The following is a 17,265-nucleotide window of genomic DNA, read 5'->3' as shown; positions in this document are numbered from 1 at the left end:
ACAGATGGCCTGCCTAGGTGGGACCCTATGTCCCATTCCCATATTCTCTGTTTCCAAGGAAGGGCTGGTGGGCGCCTCAGGGTTTGGATTCTCCAGGGATGTTTCCAGAAGGCTTCTGTCAGACAAATCATCTCCATACTTGCCAGCCTGATGCTGTGCACAGCCTAGCCCAAGCCCATCAGCAACTCCTCAGCCACCAGGCAGCCCTCTCGGCTGTCAGCCAAAGCCCAAAGGCCTCCATCAGGACTCCCATCTGTGTTCCCTGATACAACAGCTAATGTCCATAAAACCAAGTGCTCTGGACCAGCTTCCAGTCCAGCTGCCAGAGGGAAGAGCTGTCACCACCACCAAGGAAAAGCTCAGTGTCCCTCTCTAGACACTACTTGGCCACCAGGGTCATCATGGCTCAGAACAAACTGCTGGAGGAACACAGGGCCACACAGTGCATAGCCAGCTCCTCAGACCTCAGCCTAGGGGACTTGTCTAGCGGACTCTTAAGGAAATTGTCTCTCTAGAGTTGCTGGGATCCTGCACCAACACACCACACTCCCATTCCTGGGAGCTAATGAAGCCAGTGCAAACACCACGGACTCCAGTCAGCCATACCTCCTGTGTGCCTGTCTCAGGATCTGCCCAGGAGCCAGGGAAGGCACCCTTGGAATATTCTTAGTCTTCACAACACATTTCAGTAGTTTTTACTCCTTATGCTAGAAGAGACCCACACATTGAAGACTGGCCTTCCTGTGACAAGAGGGACTGTCTCAGTGGGTGCCAGACCCAAGCTGCAACCAGCAACTTCTTCCCACCTACCCATCTCTGTAGTGACCATTGCTGTGTTCAGGTTCCCACATCAGCTTCAAGTCCCCCCTCTACCACACAGGCAAGGAAAGGACTGAATTGGAAAGCTCCATAGGGATGCAAGTCTTTGGGCAGGGAAGACCCTCTCTGAGTTTCATTTTTGTGTTCTGAATGTGGGAGAACTGTGCCATTTTTGTGGGATAATGGACACTCCACTAGTTTGCAGCAAGCACTTAGAACATCACCTACATATAGTCATAAGTCAAAGGGACAGAGGGTGGTGGAGTGGAGATGTGACACTGGACCTCTGATCTCAGCTTCTTGTGGACAGGTTATCTTGTTCTGGCTTCTCAGCATCTGTACTGATCAGACTGTGCCCTTCCCATTGTACAGACCAGTGAACTAAGGTCAGAGGACTCAGAGCCACTCATGTGTACACCAGCCTTGGTCAGAGCCCTGGTCAGTCCCATTGTTCTCCTGACCCTTTGGTTAGTTTGCTATGTTTTGGCTTACTTGGTTCTCCCCCAGGACCCAGATCTACACCTCAGGGTGGCAGGAACTCTGTCAACATTCCTGGCCAGGAATGACACAGCAGGCTGATGCAATTTTTAGAACACAGCACAGGGATGAACTCCAAAAATCCAGTCAGGTTACATTCAGAGTCACCTTCTACGCTGGCTGGTTTTTACCCACTTGACACAAACCTACACATGCCTACAAAGACAGAATCTCAGTTGGGGAGTTGCCTCCATCAGACTGGCCTGTCTGTGAGGAACTGTCTTGCTGTCTTGACTGTGGATGTGGGAGGGTCCAGCCCACTGTGGGCAGCGCCATCCCCTAGCAAGTCCTGAGCTGTGTAAGAAAGCAATCTGAGCATGATCTAGAGAGCAACCCAGTAATCAGCACCCCACCCCCATGGTCTCTACTTCAGTTCCTGCTTCCAGGTTCCAGCCCTGAGTTCCTGCCTTGGTTTCCCTGATGATGGACTGTGATCTGTAAGCCAAATAAGTCCTTGTCTTCCCCAAACTGCTTTTGGTCACAGCATTTATCACAGTGACAGAAACCAAACTAGGATACCCTCAAAGCTGGGGGTAGTACCAAGCTGAGTCAGGAGCAGAGCCAGGGCTGTGACACTGAATAGACAATGCAGGACAGAGAGGCTGACCATCGGGGACAGTTATGCCTGCTGTGTGGCCTCCCCAAGATCTACACCCCAGGCCAAGGGGAGGCATCTCAGGCCCAGGAAATCTCCTTATAGATGGAAGCATCCAGCCTGGAACACATTAACACCCACTGTCCACCCCCATCCCATTCCACACCCCCATCCCACTCCCCACTCTTCATCCCTACCCCACTCCCCATCCCTATCCCACTCCCCATCCCCCATCCCACCCCACACCCCCATTTTTCTTCAGCTCCCACATGACCTTCTGACAACAGATGGTAACTGACCAACAAATGAACACATCAATGAATTTGCCTCTCTGATAACTGTAGGGGAAAATGTGCCCACGTTTTTGGTATGTCCATCCACTAGAGTATGCCAGGCCACACACTAGTTCTGTTTTTCTTAGGTAATTATGCTCTGATTTAGACATCAGCCTCTTTGAGTTTGGTTATTGGAAATCAGCCTATCCCACCCCAGTGTTCATGTTGTAATTGATACCTCCTCGCTTCAGTCCTGCCTCACTCACCACAATTTTTAGGCACCAGTTGTGTCCCAGAAACTGTGACTGTCTTAATCACTTCAATTAGAGTCCTCTCTCTCTCTCTCTCTCTCTCTCTCTCTCTCTCTCTCTCTCTCTCTCTGCTTTCTATAGCCACAGAAACAGAGGAGCACTAGACATGGCATCTGGTGTTCTAGATTTGAGCTCTGGCCCTGCACCAAGTCACTATACACCTTGGGCAGCCCCATGGCCTCGGGTTTTCACCTCCTCAGCTGCATGGAAATTTTGGACCAGGTACACCTGCAGGCTGTGAAGGGTTGAGCATGTCAACCCTTGTATAGCCAGGAGCAATGCCTAGGCCATGTTCCTGGAAAACAGCTCTCTGTGTTTACCTTCCGACCTACATCCACCACGCACCATCAGTAGCCTGGCTAGTCTCAGAGGCAGCTCCAGCTCAAACCCAGAAATAAGGCCTCCTGTGTTGGTGCAGACATGGCTGACTCCTGTAGGTACGCTTTATCATGCATGCCCACGTACAGTGGAGGGCAGAAGGGTGTGAGGGGAATTGTGATCATTGCAATTTAGACCAGTTGCTGGGGATAGGCACTTGGAATTGTGCCTTGAGGGCTGGTCGGAAGGCTGCCGGTGAATCAAGCATCCTAGCGGAGGGGGCTACATGTACAGAGCTCATGCAGTGTGGGTGACAAGAATGTCTGATGACGCAGCATGATGGTGCTTATGTGATACATTTATGTCTGTTCCCACAATCATAAGCACTTCAGAGGCAGAGGACCCCCAGAACTTTTCACAGCACCCAGAATACAGATGCCACCTAGAGAAGGAACCAGGGAGGGTGACTGGTGGGTCTGTAGCCAAGACAGCACAGGGTATCAGGTGGTCTGGGCTGGATCAACTCTTGATCCCTATAAGCAGGGACAGGGTTGTCCATGGCAACTTACCTCTGGGACCCCTGGGGTCAGGAAGGTGGCGGTATACTCAGCCAGTGCCACGTCATCCAGCATGTTCTGTGCCAGCTCACAGAGCATGTGGTTCTTGGGCTCTTGTCTTGGCAGCTCCTGTAGTAGTTGCTCAATCAGGTGGTTCCTCTCCTGACATTTGTGGACCAGGGAAGCCAGCTTGGCCTGGAACGTGGGGCATGTGGTATAGGCTGAGCTGGGAGCCAAGGCAGTGCCCCATTCCTGGCGTGATTCCCTCCCCCACACCAGTTACTGACAGGCGACAGGCTCACAGCAGTAGGGAGACAACGATACAGACTCAGGCTCTCTTGTGCTGTGGTGCTGTGACAAGGCTCTTGTCCACACCTCAACCCACTCATCTGTGTAATGCACTGTGAGGGAACCAGGACCCACCTGGTAGAGCCCTGCCTTTTGGTTTGATTTCTCACTGGTAATGTACAAAGTCCTGGAGTTTTCCTTCAGGTGAGAGGGATTTGTCAAAGTGTGAACCTAGTGGGAGGGCACTCCCATGGTCCTGACTTCATGGGGTTCATTGAGCTGTTTATGGTGTCCCAGATGGCATCTCAGAGTCTCAGCAGGAATTCTCAAAGTTTCTGTTTTCCCAACACAAAGGCAGACAAGGAACTATGGGAGAGGACGTGGTTCATATTTCTGACATAACAGCTGAGGGAACTGAGCCCACAGGAGAAGACAAGAAACAGGGGTCCTAGGGGGTCGTGGTGTTTGGCTGTTTAATCAAGGCTCCTCCTCGTCCACCCACACAGAGACCAGGACCTCGGGGTGAACGTCTGCCTCTTCCCAAATGCAAGCCCGGATGAAATGTCACCTTCTCCTGCTAGCAAAGACCATGTGGAACACCAAGGGCCATTCCTGGGTGTGTCCCAAATATAAATATAAAAGGACAGATGGGGAATCTTCCTAAGGAAACATGTACTGGTGTGTATGCGGTAATGGGAAAGTGGAAGAGACAGGAAGAGATGGAGAGAGAGGAGAAAGAGAGGGAAAGAGAGAGAAAAAGGCAGAAGAAAAGATGAGAAGAGGAAGATGTGGAGCAAGGGTGGGAATCTGAGCACCAAGCGGCGGTCTCTAAACCCATCCACCTTCTAGGCTGCACCAAGGAGAAAGTGGGACACGGCGTGTGGGATCAGGACACATGCCATCGAGGATGATCTCGAACACATGAGAAGCCAGATGACGATATATGGAGCGTTGTTCACGTGGGGACCTGGATGCCATCTGTCCCTGGCACTCTCAGGTATTTTTATAAAATACTAAGCACTCTAATATTAACAAAACAGGGACGAGGCAGTATGTTACCTTCAGGGGACTCACGGCCAGGCACGCTTCACGCTGTTGTTCCCGGAGCTCCTCAAGCTGAAAGGAGAAGCATGCTTGTGATTAGTAGTGTGGATTTGGTTAGGGGAAAGTGCAGGTGCCGGCCTCCATAACCTGTCCCTGTGTGGAGATGGGGTGCCGAGGAACAGCCATCCTGATCCCTCGGAGATGGAGCCACAGAGACACAATCTGGTATGAAACTTGGGTCCCTGAGCCAGACATAATCCTGACCCAGCTGCCCATGGTGACCTGTGAGTCACTTATTCTCCCCACTTAGTGTCTTCTGAGCATTGGGGGTGGTGGGGAGCAGTGGGGTACAGTGACAGTTAACCCCAAGCTGAGGGTCCTAATGAAGCTTCACTGATACAGGGCACCTAGTGCCAGGCATGGTATTCTGTTACTACTTGGGGCAAATTAGCAACATGGATTCCAGTTCCCGATGGGAGGCACATCCCAGCCCTCAGCTCTGGGCATGCAGCAGGAGTGCCTTCCTGACTTGACCTCAGTCCCTGCTGGAAAGGACCAAGTATGAGACCCGACACAGCAAGGGAGGAGCCAGGAGCAGGCACCAGGCACTTGTGTAAGGTCACCTCAGACTTTCCACGTTAGCCCCGCATCCACCAAAGGACCTCCCTTCTGTTCGGCCAAATTCTGCCTGAATTCTTGTCCCATAGAATGTATGAAAATGGGAATTGTATAGATAGCCCCTCACACTATCTTGTCTGTAGTGACCTAAATAAACCCTCCACCTGTACCCCTGACCAGTTCTGACCCATCTTTTTTTTTTCTTCTGTCAACCTTACACACTCACACGAATCAGGGTGTGTGTGCACAGGCACATGAAAATCTGCTACATGGAGAATGTCTCACATCCTGTTTTGGTAATTGAATAGAAAATCCTGGTGATGTTTTCAGGCAAACGAACTGGCCTCATCCCTTTAAAATCTTGTACACTCTCTCCTCATGCAGCTGTAGTGTGAATTTTCTCAGCAGGTCTCTGTTGATGGGAATATGTACTATTGATCTGTTTCTTTGTTTTACAAACAGTATTTCTGTGTATCTGTTTGGTGTAACTGTCCAGGACTGGTCAAAGTGTACATTCCAGCTTCAGGCTGACTAACCTGTATTCACAGGGATTCAGTGTATACAGGCTTTGATGTAACCTTTCCCTGCCTCAGTCTGGGAAATAGCTTGAATGTGTCTCCATGAAATGAGCACAGGACAGTTGCAATTAAAAAGTGAAAGCTCAGCCTTAGATGGGACATCCATGTCTCACCCTTCATCTCTTCCTACACTCGGGGATCACTGTGGAAGAGGAAACAGAGAGTGGAAGAGCCAGGGGACAGATGACTCCAGGGAAAGAGTGTTTTAGGGACACAGCAGGCCAGCTGCACATAGGAATTTAGTGTCTGTGAAAGTGTGCATGAGACCCACGCCAGCTCAAGTCAGATTGAAGCCCAGCAGAAGAAAAATGAGCACGGATCCCACCACTAGCCAAGGGGATAGTGATAATTTAGCTTCTGGGAGAGGGAGACTCAGCTTTCTTTAAGAGTGTAGGCCCGAGTGAGTGGACCACACTGCAGTAGAAGGCCACACATCCAAGAGTATATGGGCAGCACAAACTGTATTTGATGAATTCAATAAAGAAGAAATACAAAGTTGGCTGGGTAGGGAAGGGAGGAGGTCAATCTATAAGGAGTTGGCAGAGGAGTGAATAAAATCGGGACACATTGTATAAGAGTATCAAAGAACTAATGATTTTTTTTTCAAGACAGAGTTTCTCTGTGTAGCTCTGGCTATCCTGGAACTCCCTCTGTACACCAAGCTGGCCTTGAACCCAGAGATCTGCCTGTCCCTGCTTCCTGAGTGCTGGAATTAAAGACATGAGCCACCACCACCCATCTAGAACTAATGACTTTTTAAGTGGATGAGAAGAGAGTAAAAAGAAAAGCTGAGGATTAGAAGAGAGTATTTTCAAGTCATGTGTCTAGTCTTTCCTTATTTATAATATTTGGGGGGATCTTTAGGGTTTTCAGTGTAATCAATTATGAATGTAAGTATCACGTATTGATTAAAATTAATTCACTAACACTGCCAGAACTAAGTGCTGGCACATAATGAGAAACCAGGTGAGGAGCCCCTGTGCATTCCATCAGGTTTCCTCCAATGGGAACATTTTACAAAGCTGCAGGGGAAGAGGGGATTGAAGTCAGCACAGCCAGGATTTCCGCCACTTTGTGTGAGCTAAGCCCCGTGTGGGTCCAAATGTCCTCCAGAGATTCTCTGTCTTCCTACAGAGAAAGGACTGAACTGTCCTCTCGAAAGTATTTAAATGTGCCTGTGCTGGCTAGTCGTGGGTCAACTTGACATAAGCTAGAGTTATCTGAGTGGAGGGAACCTCAACTGAGAAAATGCCTCTACAAGATCTGGCTGTACGGCATTTTCTTAACTAGTGATTGTCAGGGGAAGGCCCAACCCGTTATGGGTGGTGCCACCTCTGGACTAGTGGTTCTATAAGAAAGCAGGCTGAGCAAGCCATCGGGAGCAAATCAGTAAGCAGCACCCCTCCGTGGCATCTGCATCAGCTCCTGCCCTGCTTGAGTTCCTGTCCTGATTTCCTTCAATGATGAACAGTGATATGGAAGTGCAAGGCAAATAAACCCTTTCCTCCCCAACTTACTTTTGGGTCAACAGTGTTTCATCACAGCAATACGAGCTCTAACTAAGACAGTGCCTGGTGCTTTTTTAAAAACCATATATACACGTTGTTTTTAATGGAGAACAGCTGCCTGGCAAGGCTCCAGATCCCTTGCCTTTCTGCCACGCATCACTCTAGTCTTTAAATCTCTAGCCAACACCATCAAGCTGTTAGTACTTTCTCCTTGAGGTCTGGAAACATTTGGAGGGCGAGAAGGGTTGGCCCAGCCTACCTCTCCCTTGAGCTTCTCCTGGAGGCCCACAGCCTCATCCCGAGCCGCCTGCAACTCCCGCAGTGCCCAGCCCTGGTCCCTGAGCTGGCACTGTAGAGTCCGCACCTGGTGGTGGAGCCGCTGTATGCACAGTTTGGGGTCTTCCTCGGGGACATCGGTCTTGGGGGTCTGGAGCTGAGAGAAGGAAGTGTGGGTGAAGTTCTCAGGTGATAATGTGCCATAGCCAATGACCAGGACCTGTTCTATGGTCTTGCTGTCTGTCTGTCCTGTTTGTTTTTCTCACAGTAGAAGGAAGAAAGAGAGGAAAGTGAAAGAGAGAGGGATGAGGGATGGATGCAGGCAGGAAAGGAGAGAGAGAAGAAAGGAGCAACCCACCATCTCAAGTTCTGTATCCCCGCCTATGATTGCTACCATCCATTTCTGACATAGCCTGCCCTTAGTGCCTCGATGTGCACACATGAGTGTGTGGGTCGTGAGGGATAACTTGAGAGGGGCTGGGAGAGTATATGACCCCAGAACAACATCCCAGAATATTATTCTCAAAAATATGCAAAATAGGATCCATCAACCAGGGTCCTGTTTAATCTCGGTCAGTCACTATTGTATGGAAACACAGAGAAATGGATGAAATTTCACACACAAATAGACACTCATTCCACTAAAGCTCCATGACTAGATAGGGCAGACAATGCTGAATTTCCCATGAGTACTGGTTTAAACCAGCTCCAAATTATCTCTTATTCTCCGATGGAACACCAGGGTAACAGATTTCACAGGGATACCAGGAGATGCAGGGAGAAAGGAGCTTGCTCAACCCTCAGGGACGTGGGCTCAACAGTAGGGACAGTGCTGCCCCCAAATGGTCCTGTGTGGTAAGTCCTCGTTGTTTTACTAACTTACATATGCATACATATGCACACATACACATATTTTTCTTTATACATTTTCAAAGATTAAAATGCTAATGTATGTGTATGTCCAAGTGAAGGTGTAACGCATGAGTGCAGCGCTCAAGGAAGCCAGAAGATGGCGTCAACCCACTGGAGCTGGAGTTACAGGTGGTTGTGAGCTGCCTAGCATGGGTGTTGGGGAAAATGAAACTTGGGTCCTCTGGACTAGCAGTAAGTGCTCTTAACCCTGAGCCATCTCTCCAGCTCCTCTATGAAATTGGATACAGGCTACATTTTTCTTTCTCCCATCATGTGCCATGTGCATCTCCCCTGTTAGTATTGGGGTACCATCTGCAGCTGTACTCAACTTGATTGTGCTAATGCTATGGGGAGATAGACCTTGTCCATGACAGGCTCACGCCTGCGGGTTGTTGACCTGAGATCACAGTGGGAGGATTTCTGAACCCATGAGCGAGGTGTGATCAACCCTGATCATAACACTAAGGATGGGACTGGGGAGCTCAGAAACTCACAAACACCCTTGTCCCTCACTTTATTCAAAGCAACTCGTTCATCTCATGACTTCCACCATTCCACATTCCAGTGGGAGAGGGTGGAAGGGATCCCAAGCTATTCTGAGTAGGAGGAGGGGAGGAGAAGTGTGGAGCAGGAGGGAGCAGGGTCCATGTGACTCTGGGACTGATCGGACATCTCCCTGTGAACAAGGACCACAATAGCAGAATGTAATATTTTTCTTAATTAATAGAAATTCCTGCCGCGTAGGCCTGAGACTCACAGGCTGGGGCCTGTCAGGAACAGATGGGTGCTCCGGATGGTTCCATAAAATTTAGCTCCAGACTCCAAAACAACGTGGCCTTTTGAGAAGTTTGGAGGTTTGTTGCCACCTCCTACCTCTGCTGGCTTGGACAAGGGCTCTGCCCCATGAGTCCTAAGAGAGTGCCCACAATGTGATCTGGTAGTGGAGGGGAAACCCTGCCTGTTGCCTGAGTCTGTCCTACACTGATGACTGCCTGCTGTGCTTGGGCTTCGGGATAGCAGGGACACTGTCCCACAAGAGTCCTGGTTGACAGGGAGAGTGACAGATACAGGTCATTCAACTCAGTTGGTAAAAGGAGGTCCAGGGGCTCTGGGAACCATTCGGAGGCTCTGAGCAGAGTATCTGGCCCCATCTGTGCAGTGGCGGCGGACACTATGGTCCAGTACCAATCTGTAGCATTCATGAATTCTGGTGATAAAAATCCCTGTCACAGTGATGCTTATGATTGCAGAACTGCAAAGCGCTGTGCCTGAGGCAGCTCCAATACCCCTCTGCCCTAAGCCCATTATGCAGGGCTGTCCTGAACATGAGACCCAAAGGTCAGTAGCAGTTCCCAGGTGAAAGCTGGGATGTGCAGAGAGGCCAGTGAAGGAAGCAAAGAACTCACGTTGCAGTTAAGGGTACGGCCGGTGGGATGTAGACAGCGGCAGCTGCAGCCTTGGAGACTCTCAGCTGTGTGTGCGCTTACTATAAGAGTTAGGGGTTTATGTCCAGTATGACAGGAAGCTTTGAGAGGGCTATAGGCCTAAGAGTGACAGAAAGAGGGACCTTTCTTTACCCTCTGTCCCTGATCAACCCTAAATCCTGTGGATGTCATCTCTAGTTATTAATTCTGCATTTCTCAACTGTATGTCACCCCCTAGCTGGGATCCCCAAACTCCCTCTGTGGTCCTCAAACTCTCTCTGTCTCTGTCTCTTTCACACACACACACACATACACACACACACACACACACACACACACACACACACACACACCACACTCACACACACACCACCTCAAGGCAGGGTCAACCCCAGGTTAATTCTGACATTTTCTCAACAGAGTTTCATCCTCCATCACACCCACACCACAGCCCTGGGTGCTGTGATGGTCACACCAGCTCGGCTTTCTTTTTCAACGAGCCTGGCTTTTCATTGCATCAGAGCCCTGGCAGCCCTCTTGCAATGCCCTGAAAACTCTCTATATTCATCTCCTTGGATGTCCAGTTCTCGCCTGGTCAAGTCAGAATAGCTATTCTTGAAAAACTAAGAAAGCCAGGAAGAAAACACAAAAATAGTTCCTTGCCAGCCCTGGAAAGTGACTGGGGGAACGGCAGAGTTCGGGGGATGAAACGCAGCCAAATGCGGGAACCCCAGGCTTCTCTCCGCAACACTGAAACATTGTAGACCACAGTTCAGGAAATTAGTTCCAACACGAGAGCAAGGCCAGGAGAAAGGGTGAGGATGGAGTTCAAGTATGTAAGGACAGCCACGTGAGGAAAGAGAGCTGCATTCAAACAAACACACAAAACAAAACAAAATGGTGACCTAGAAATGCCATCCTCCACCCTTCGCTGGGAGGGCGAACCACCAGGACCTCAGGGTCACACAGCGCTGAGAAGGTGGCAGTGTTTGGGCTAAGCCAAGGTAAAGCCATCTTGCTGAACACTCTGGGAACTCAGCCAACATCACAGAAGGGTGGATGTCCTAGGAGCAAGTACCACACCATGAGAGTCACTGCATACCCTAGGACTGAAAGAGACTGTGTGGGAATACGATGACCAGAAATCACCTTGTGAGGGGCCAGGAAGAGACACACACAGCAGTGCAGGAGGAAGAGGTGACCGGGGACCTCTACCACGTGTCACATGCAGGTCCAGCACCACAGAGCTCTTTGAATGGCTGGATATGTGAAGAAACTGTGAAACGTGACATCTGCCAAGAAATCAGACCAACAGGAACTAAGAGATGATCCAGACGCTAGAGTGGAGACGAGACCTGCAGAGTGGCAGGGGCTACGTATTTCCACATTTGAAAGATAGATTGAGTAGGTGAGAAGATTAACTATCTCAGCACACAGTCAGCATCTCTCCCTTGTAAATAATAAAATAGGTAGCCTAGATGCACAAAGTACAATGAATCAGGAGCTCATTGGGTAAATTTATCAAAAGGTGGGTCACACTAGAACACACAGTTAGAAAATTAAAGTCAATAGAAAACAGAGAACAGAAGCACAGGCCTGAAAGACTAAGACAAATTTCTTTCAAAGATAAAAGATTCCGTCAAAAATTCAAGAAGGTGAAAGAAAAACAAGACAATAAATACTTGACAAGAGGACAACCAGGGGACTGAAGAGATGGTTCGTTGGCTGACACGCTTGCTGTGGAGTTGAAGACTAGAGTCCATGCCCAACACTCATGGTAAAAGCCAAGTGTGGTGGCACACATCTCTAATCCCAACACTGAGAAGTGTAAGATGCAGATCCCTATGGCTCATTGGCTAGTCACTCTAGCCTAATTGGTGAGCCCTAGGTCCCAGAGGATCCCTGTCTGGAAAAAAATGCAGGTGGATAGCTCCAGGAGAATGACAGTGGAGGTTGACCTCTGGTAACCACACACATGCACACACACACACACACACACACATATTGCACAAACACACACACATTGCACAAACACACACATTGCACACACATGCATTGCATACACATATGCATTACACACACACATCACACACACATGCATTACACATACACATTCATTGCATACAAACATGCATTGCATACACACACACACATACACACACACACACACACACACACACACACACACGCACACAGTCACACAACAGCACACATGCCCAAGCACACATACACTATACACATACACATATATGCACCTCTGAACCTGGAAAAAAATTTTAAGGAGATGATAACTAAAGATTTTTCAAGTCCGAAGAAAGACATAAATACTTAAGTTCAAAGAGCTTGGGAAAATGTGTATAAAAAATACAAACAGAACCATAGCTAGATCCATCAAGCCATCAAAAATCAAAGATAAAAAGGAAATCTTCAAAGCAGCCAGACATGATGACATAAGTTTCTTCCGGGGCTGGAAGAAATAATGACAACTGGTTTCTGAGCAGAGCTGGTGAGAGGCGGAGGCTGTGGAAGGCAGCCTTCAGTGTGCAGTGTGAAGGGAAGCTGCCGACCCACTGTTCTGAATCCAAGAGAAGAGATCTTCAGCGCTAGGGGAATCAATGTTTCATAAAGAGAAAAACAAAGTCAGTCACCAGCTAACTCTCACTATGAGAAATATCAACAACCTGTTCCTCCAAATTCTTGTGGAAGAATAAACACCACAAAACACGCATATATTTACAAGAAAGATTAATGGCCGCTCAAATCAGCAGGAACAATGACTCCTGAGACTTATTATACATTGAAGCAATGTATAACAAGCTAATAAACAATTAGCAAAGTTAAGCTACTGAAATATATTTTTGCATGATTTGGGACATGGTACAAAGGCATTAATCTAATAATTGATCTAGAGTGGCCACTAGAACAATAATAATAAAGTATACAAGCTATTGTAAGAGAAAGAATTATATATATATATGCATATACATATACACACATACCAATAAGATGAAGTGCAGACAATAAAGGAAACTAGTAAAAATCCAAAAGCTGTTCTTTGAGATAGTGACTAGAATTGCTGAGGAGAGAGAGGGAAGCAGGAGCCAGCAATAGAGAGTGAGGGGGAGGGAGCAGATGGAGACACAGAAAGGGAGAGAAAGTGGCAGGCTGCTGGAGTGATACAGGGTCCCAGCATCAAGGGTCCTCAGACATTAACAATGTGGGCGTTTCACCCTGGGAATTATAAAAGTTGAGATTTGTCCTGGGGCAGGGGGCAATCGCATGTCTGCACCAAAGTCTCACATCTCTACAGAACCGGCCCAATGACATCCTGCTGTGCTACCTCCCATGATTACTCTGCAACAACGTTTAAGACCCAACCTGAAGAGTGATGCCTTGGGCTGTTTGGGCTATTTCTCTCTTGGGAAAATCCAAGGTATGACCTCAAAGTGCAAGCCCCTCCTCCTCCCTTTCTTCTCTGGATCCCCGGGGAGGGCCAGGCTTACCTGGCCGCTCAGTAGGGAGACCTTGAGTCAGCCTGCTTGGGTTCATCCCAACTGCAGCCCTCCCTAGCTGGGTGACCTCAGACAAACCCTTTCACTTCTCTGCCTGGTTTTCTCATCTGTCAAAATGGGCTGTGGTCTAACTCCTTCCTAAGGCTGCCATAGGGATACCTAGGTCTTGGGGTGAGGGTACCCCACTGCAGAGCCAGCAATACAGGAGGGAAGGCAAGTCAACCTACCTGGAGGCTTCTGCTCAGGGACCCCTGAGACTGTCCTGGTGGCATGGAACACCATGGTGTCTCCTGTTCTTTTTGCAGCCGATCTCTGTCTCCTCTTGCCCCATTGGTGTGTGCTTCCTGGGGCCCTGAAGGGACTGTGCAAACTGATGGGGCAGAACTAGCAACAGCCCTGCATCTGGTATCTTCCAAATCTAAGGAAGGTCCTGCCTGACCCCAAGTCACACCTAATTTCTCATCCCAGGGTGGCCCACAGGCTCTTGTGATCAGTTGTCTTGAAAATGGAGTCACCTGGACCTCTTTGTCCTCAGTGTGTCCTTCGTCTCCTGCCATCTTGGAGTTTCCCTGGGAACAACGCTTTTCTTCCCCTGGATCCCTGCTCCTCTGCAGGACCTCCCGCTCCAGGCCTTGAACTCTGCCTACAAGGTGCTTGTTCTCCCCCTGCAGAGCCCAGACCATATCTTCTATCCCTAGCACAGTGTCCTTTATGAGCCCTTTGTAACTGACTCCGAGCTCTGAGATCAGGGCCCTGAGCTCTCTGTTTTCCTGGGTGGCATGCTTTATCCTGCCTCCGGCTTTCCTGACACTCTGGGACATGGCTTTGTGCAGCTGGGCCAGGTCCCCCTTCAGTTTCTCATTTTCCTCTTCCAGCTGGGAAATCTTGCAGTAACTCTTCCCGTTACAGTCCTCTAGGTCGGACACAGCCTGCAGACACTGGTCCAGCTCGTGCCTGAGGTGGACCAGCTCTCCCTGCAGTGTGTGGTTCGCCTGCTCCAGCCTCAGTGCCTTGGCTGCCTCTCTGGCCAGCTCTTCTTCACAATGGCGTCCTTCATGGTGACATCCTTCTTGGGCTTCCTGAAGCCTGGCATCATCAAGCAAAACCTGACTTCTCTCTTTCTTCAGGGTGGCTAGGAGCTGATGGGACCTGCTCCCCACCCTCTTGAGGGTATACCGTGTTGTGGGGAGTGGACTCCCACCCAGCTCTGCAGGGCCCCAGTTGGCTTTATCCCCATCAAGTGCTGCTCCTGGAGGAACTTCTCCAGTGCATAGGGCCACATCCTCTTCCCGCCTCCCTCCCTCACCATTCCTGCTGGATTTCACATTCAGATCCTGGCTACCTGAGGCCTGCTGAAGGCACACACACCCCTCAGTGTCCAACCATGCATGAGTGACACTCTCACTCTCTCTCGTCGATGCTGACATCTGCTGGGGATCTCCACAGACAAGCTTCAGGTTGTTCAGCGGCTGGAAGCAGGCTCCCACCTCCCTCTCCAGTGTATCTATCTGCAGGGTGCACCTGTCCTGTCCTGTGACCAAAGCCTGTGAGGAGCAAGGACCTTCACTGCTGGCACCCTGCTGGGGCCCATTTGGAAAACTTCAGCCAATCTTGATCACCCATTGTTAGGCACTGTTCCTGACCCACATGAGCCTTGACATCAGGCTGCTCAGGGACTCCCAAAGAAGCCAGGCTGGGTGCCACTGGGAAGCTGCATCTTCTCCTCCTCTTGTCCTTCATCCCCAGACCTCCCCTTCTGCAGATGAGTGTCTTTCAAGCACAGATGGTGGTCCTGCTTGCCCTGTGCCCTCTTCCAGACCTCTTTGCCCTTTCCTGATGGAAGCTGGCTACCATTTGGTTCTGGCTCTCTGGTCTCATGGGCCCTGGCCTCTTCCTCCTTCTCTGGTGACAGTTTTCCCAAGAATTCCCAGCCACATCCTTCCACACTTCCTCTCTTTCTTAAGGAATCAGGACCCTCCTGTGGCCTAGAGGTTGTTCCTTGCAGAGTCGGTATGAGACATTCTGGCCAGAGCCGAGGACAGTGGGCCACGGACTGGGTCTCTGAAGCCCTGCTCCCTTCCTGCATGCCCTCTGGGGCTTGGACCTCTGTGTCCAAGATCAGCTTCCCACTGCTCTCCTGGTCTAGCAGGGCCTTGTCATTAAGCTCTGATCTTACCATTCCCAAGGTTCCCGTCACATCCCACTTCTCTGCACTTGCAAATGGAGGTCCACTGCTCTCTTCCCACGTGTCTCTGGGCTCCTTGGACCCTTTTGTGGGAAATGGGCCATTTGAAATGAGTGGGGACTCCTGGATGAGGGAGGTGACATGGCTCCTTGCCAGATTATAAGGCCAGCCAGGGGGTGCCACAGCCCCAGGGGCATGTGAGGGCTTGCTGTCCAGCTCTTCTTGGGTCTGAAGTTCTTGTAGGAGATGATCCTGGAGCAGAGGGGACAGTAGGAGCTGTGGTTCCCCAGCAGGTCCCCAGAGTGGGAGCATGGATGTGGGTAACAAGAGAAGGGGTTTCTGGGCTCCGGCAGCCTGAAGACTCTCCAAAACTCCTGCCAGCTCCAAGGAGCAGAGTGGTTCATCCATGCCTGGCTCTGGGAGGCAGCAGCACAGCAACCCAAGAGTCTGTCCTTCTAGACAGGGATGGACAAGAGCACCCTGCAGGTGGAGAGAGGAGATGTGGTATGCAACCGTCTCTGCCTGCTGAGAGCCCCACCAACTTCTGATCATGTCCCACCCCCCAGTGCTCTCGGAACCCGCTCACACAGCCACACACATGTCCTGCTCTTCCACGTCAGGGCCTCGGCCTGAGTTCTTCTCATTGCCCAAGATTCTCCTTCTCCCAGATACCCTCAAGAAAAACCCCTTCATCTCAAACCAAACATTGCCTCCTCACAGAGACCCAACCCCCTGGAGCACCTCCTGGCCACCCTCACTTAACTTCTGCATACTACACCATAACGGATCATACACAGATGTCGATAGGGTAGCCCACACTTCCCACTGCTCTTTTCTATCTAATATGGTCTCCATGAGCACCACAGAATGAGAAGTTATAAGTGAAGTCCGATTCTGCAGGAGCATGAGCCACCCTGTGGCATAGTATACACAGTATTATGTGAACTATCTATTCCCCTGGGGCATAGGGGCTGGCCTTTATTTTGTCCCAGGCCTGGAGCAGTGCCAAGCGCACCTGAGAGGCTCCCTAGACCACTCTGAATGTCTTTATAGTCATTTATAGCACGTGTCTATCCAGAAAGGAAGATGCAGGAGAATGGGTGACAGACCTGGGCTCCTGTCAACTTCTCTACCAGCCCCTGAGCTTCTCAGGCTCCCGGGGCTAGAGGGAGCTGTGGGACTGTGGACAGGATCTTGGCAGGGACTCTGACCAGCAGGAAGAGGCTTAAACTTTGCCTCTAATCCAGAGGGAATCGCTTGGCTTCTGGAGTCACACATCTGCATTTGTAAACTGGATATCCCTAAATTAAAAGATCTAGCCTGGGCCTCAAGGGCAGCGGCAACACAGTTCTAACACGGTGATGAGATTAGAGAAGACAGAATTAGCAGAGGGATGGATGTGGCACTGAAGCTGAGCACATGCTGTTTCAGAGTGACAAAGGATTGTGTGGAATTCCTTCCACTACATGGAGCCAAACTGCATGAGGGGATGGTTCAGGAAGTGAATG

At 49.9% G+C, this 17,265-nt stretch overlaps 1 protein-coding gene across 1 annotated transcript in view; it reads right to left on the bottom strand.

The window, feature by feature from the left end:
* C10H4orf50 (chromosome 10 C4orf50 homolog) overlaps window positions 1-15,159 on the bottom strand; it is a 61,832-nt gene extending 46,673 nt beyond the window's left edge. The window contains exons 1-4 of the mRNA XM_036201668.1: window positions 13,800-15,159; window positions 7,708-7,881; window positions 4,760-4,816; window positions 3,425-3,607 (exon numbers count right to left, since the gene is read on the bottom strand). Coding sequence (XP_036057561.1) covers window positions 3,425-3,607; window positions 4,760-4,816; window positions 7,708-7,881; window positions 13,800-14,999 — 1,614 coding nt within the window. The 5' untranslated portion in view covers window positions 15,000-15,159. The remainder of the gene's footprint in view (window positions 1-3,424; window positions 3,608-4,759; window positions 4,817-7,707; window positions 7,882-13,799) is intronic.
* Window positions 15,160-17,265: the final 2,106 nt, after the last annotated feature.

This window comes from Onychomys torridus, chromosome 10 (genome assembly GCF_903995425.1).
Source record: "Onychomys torridus chromosome 10, mOncTor1.1, whole genome shotgun sequence".
Lineage (NCBI taxonomy): Eukaryota > Metazoa > Chordata > Mammalia > Rodentia > Cricetidae > Onychomys > Onychomys torridus.
Note: the sequence above shows the minus strand (reverse complement) of the source record. Positions and strands in the feature narration are given on the sequence as shown.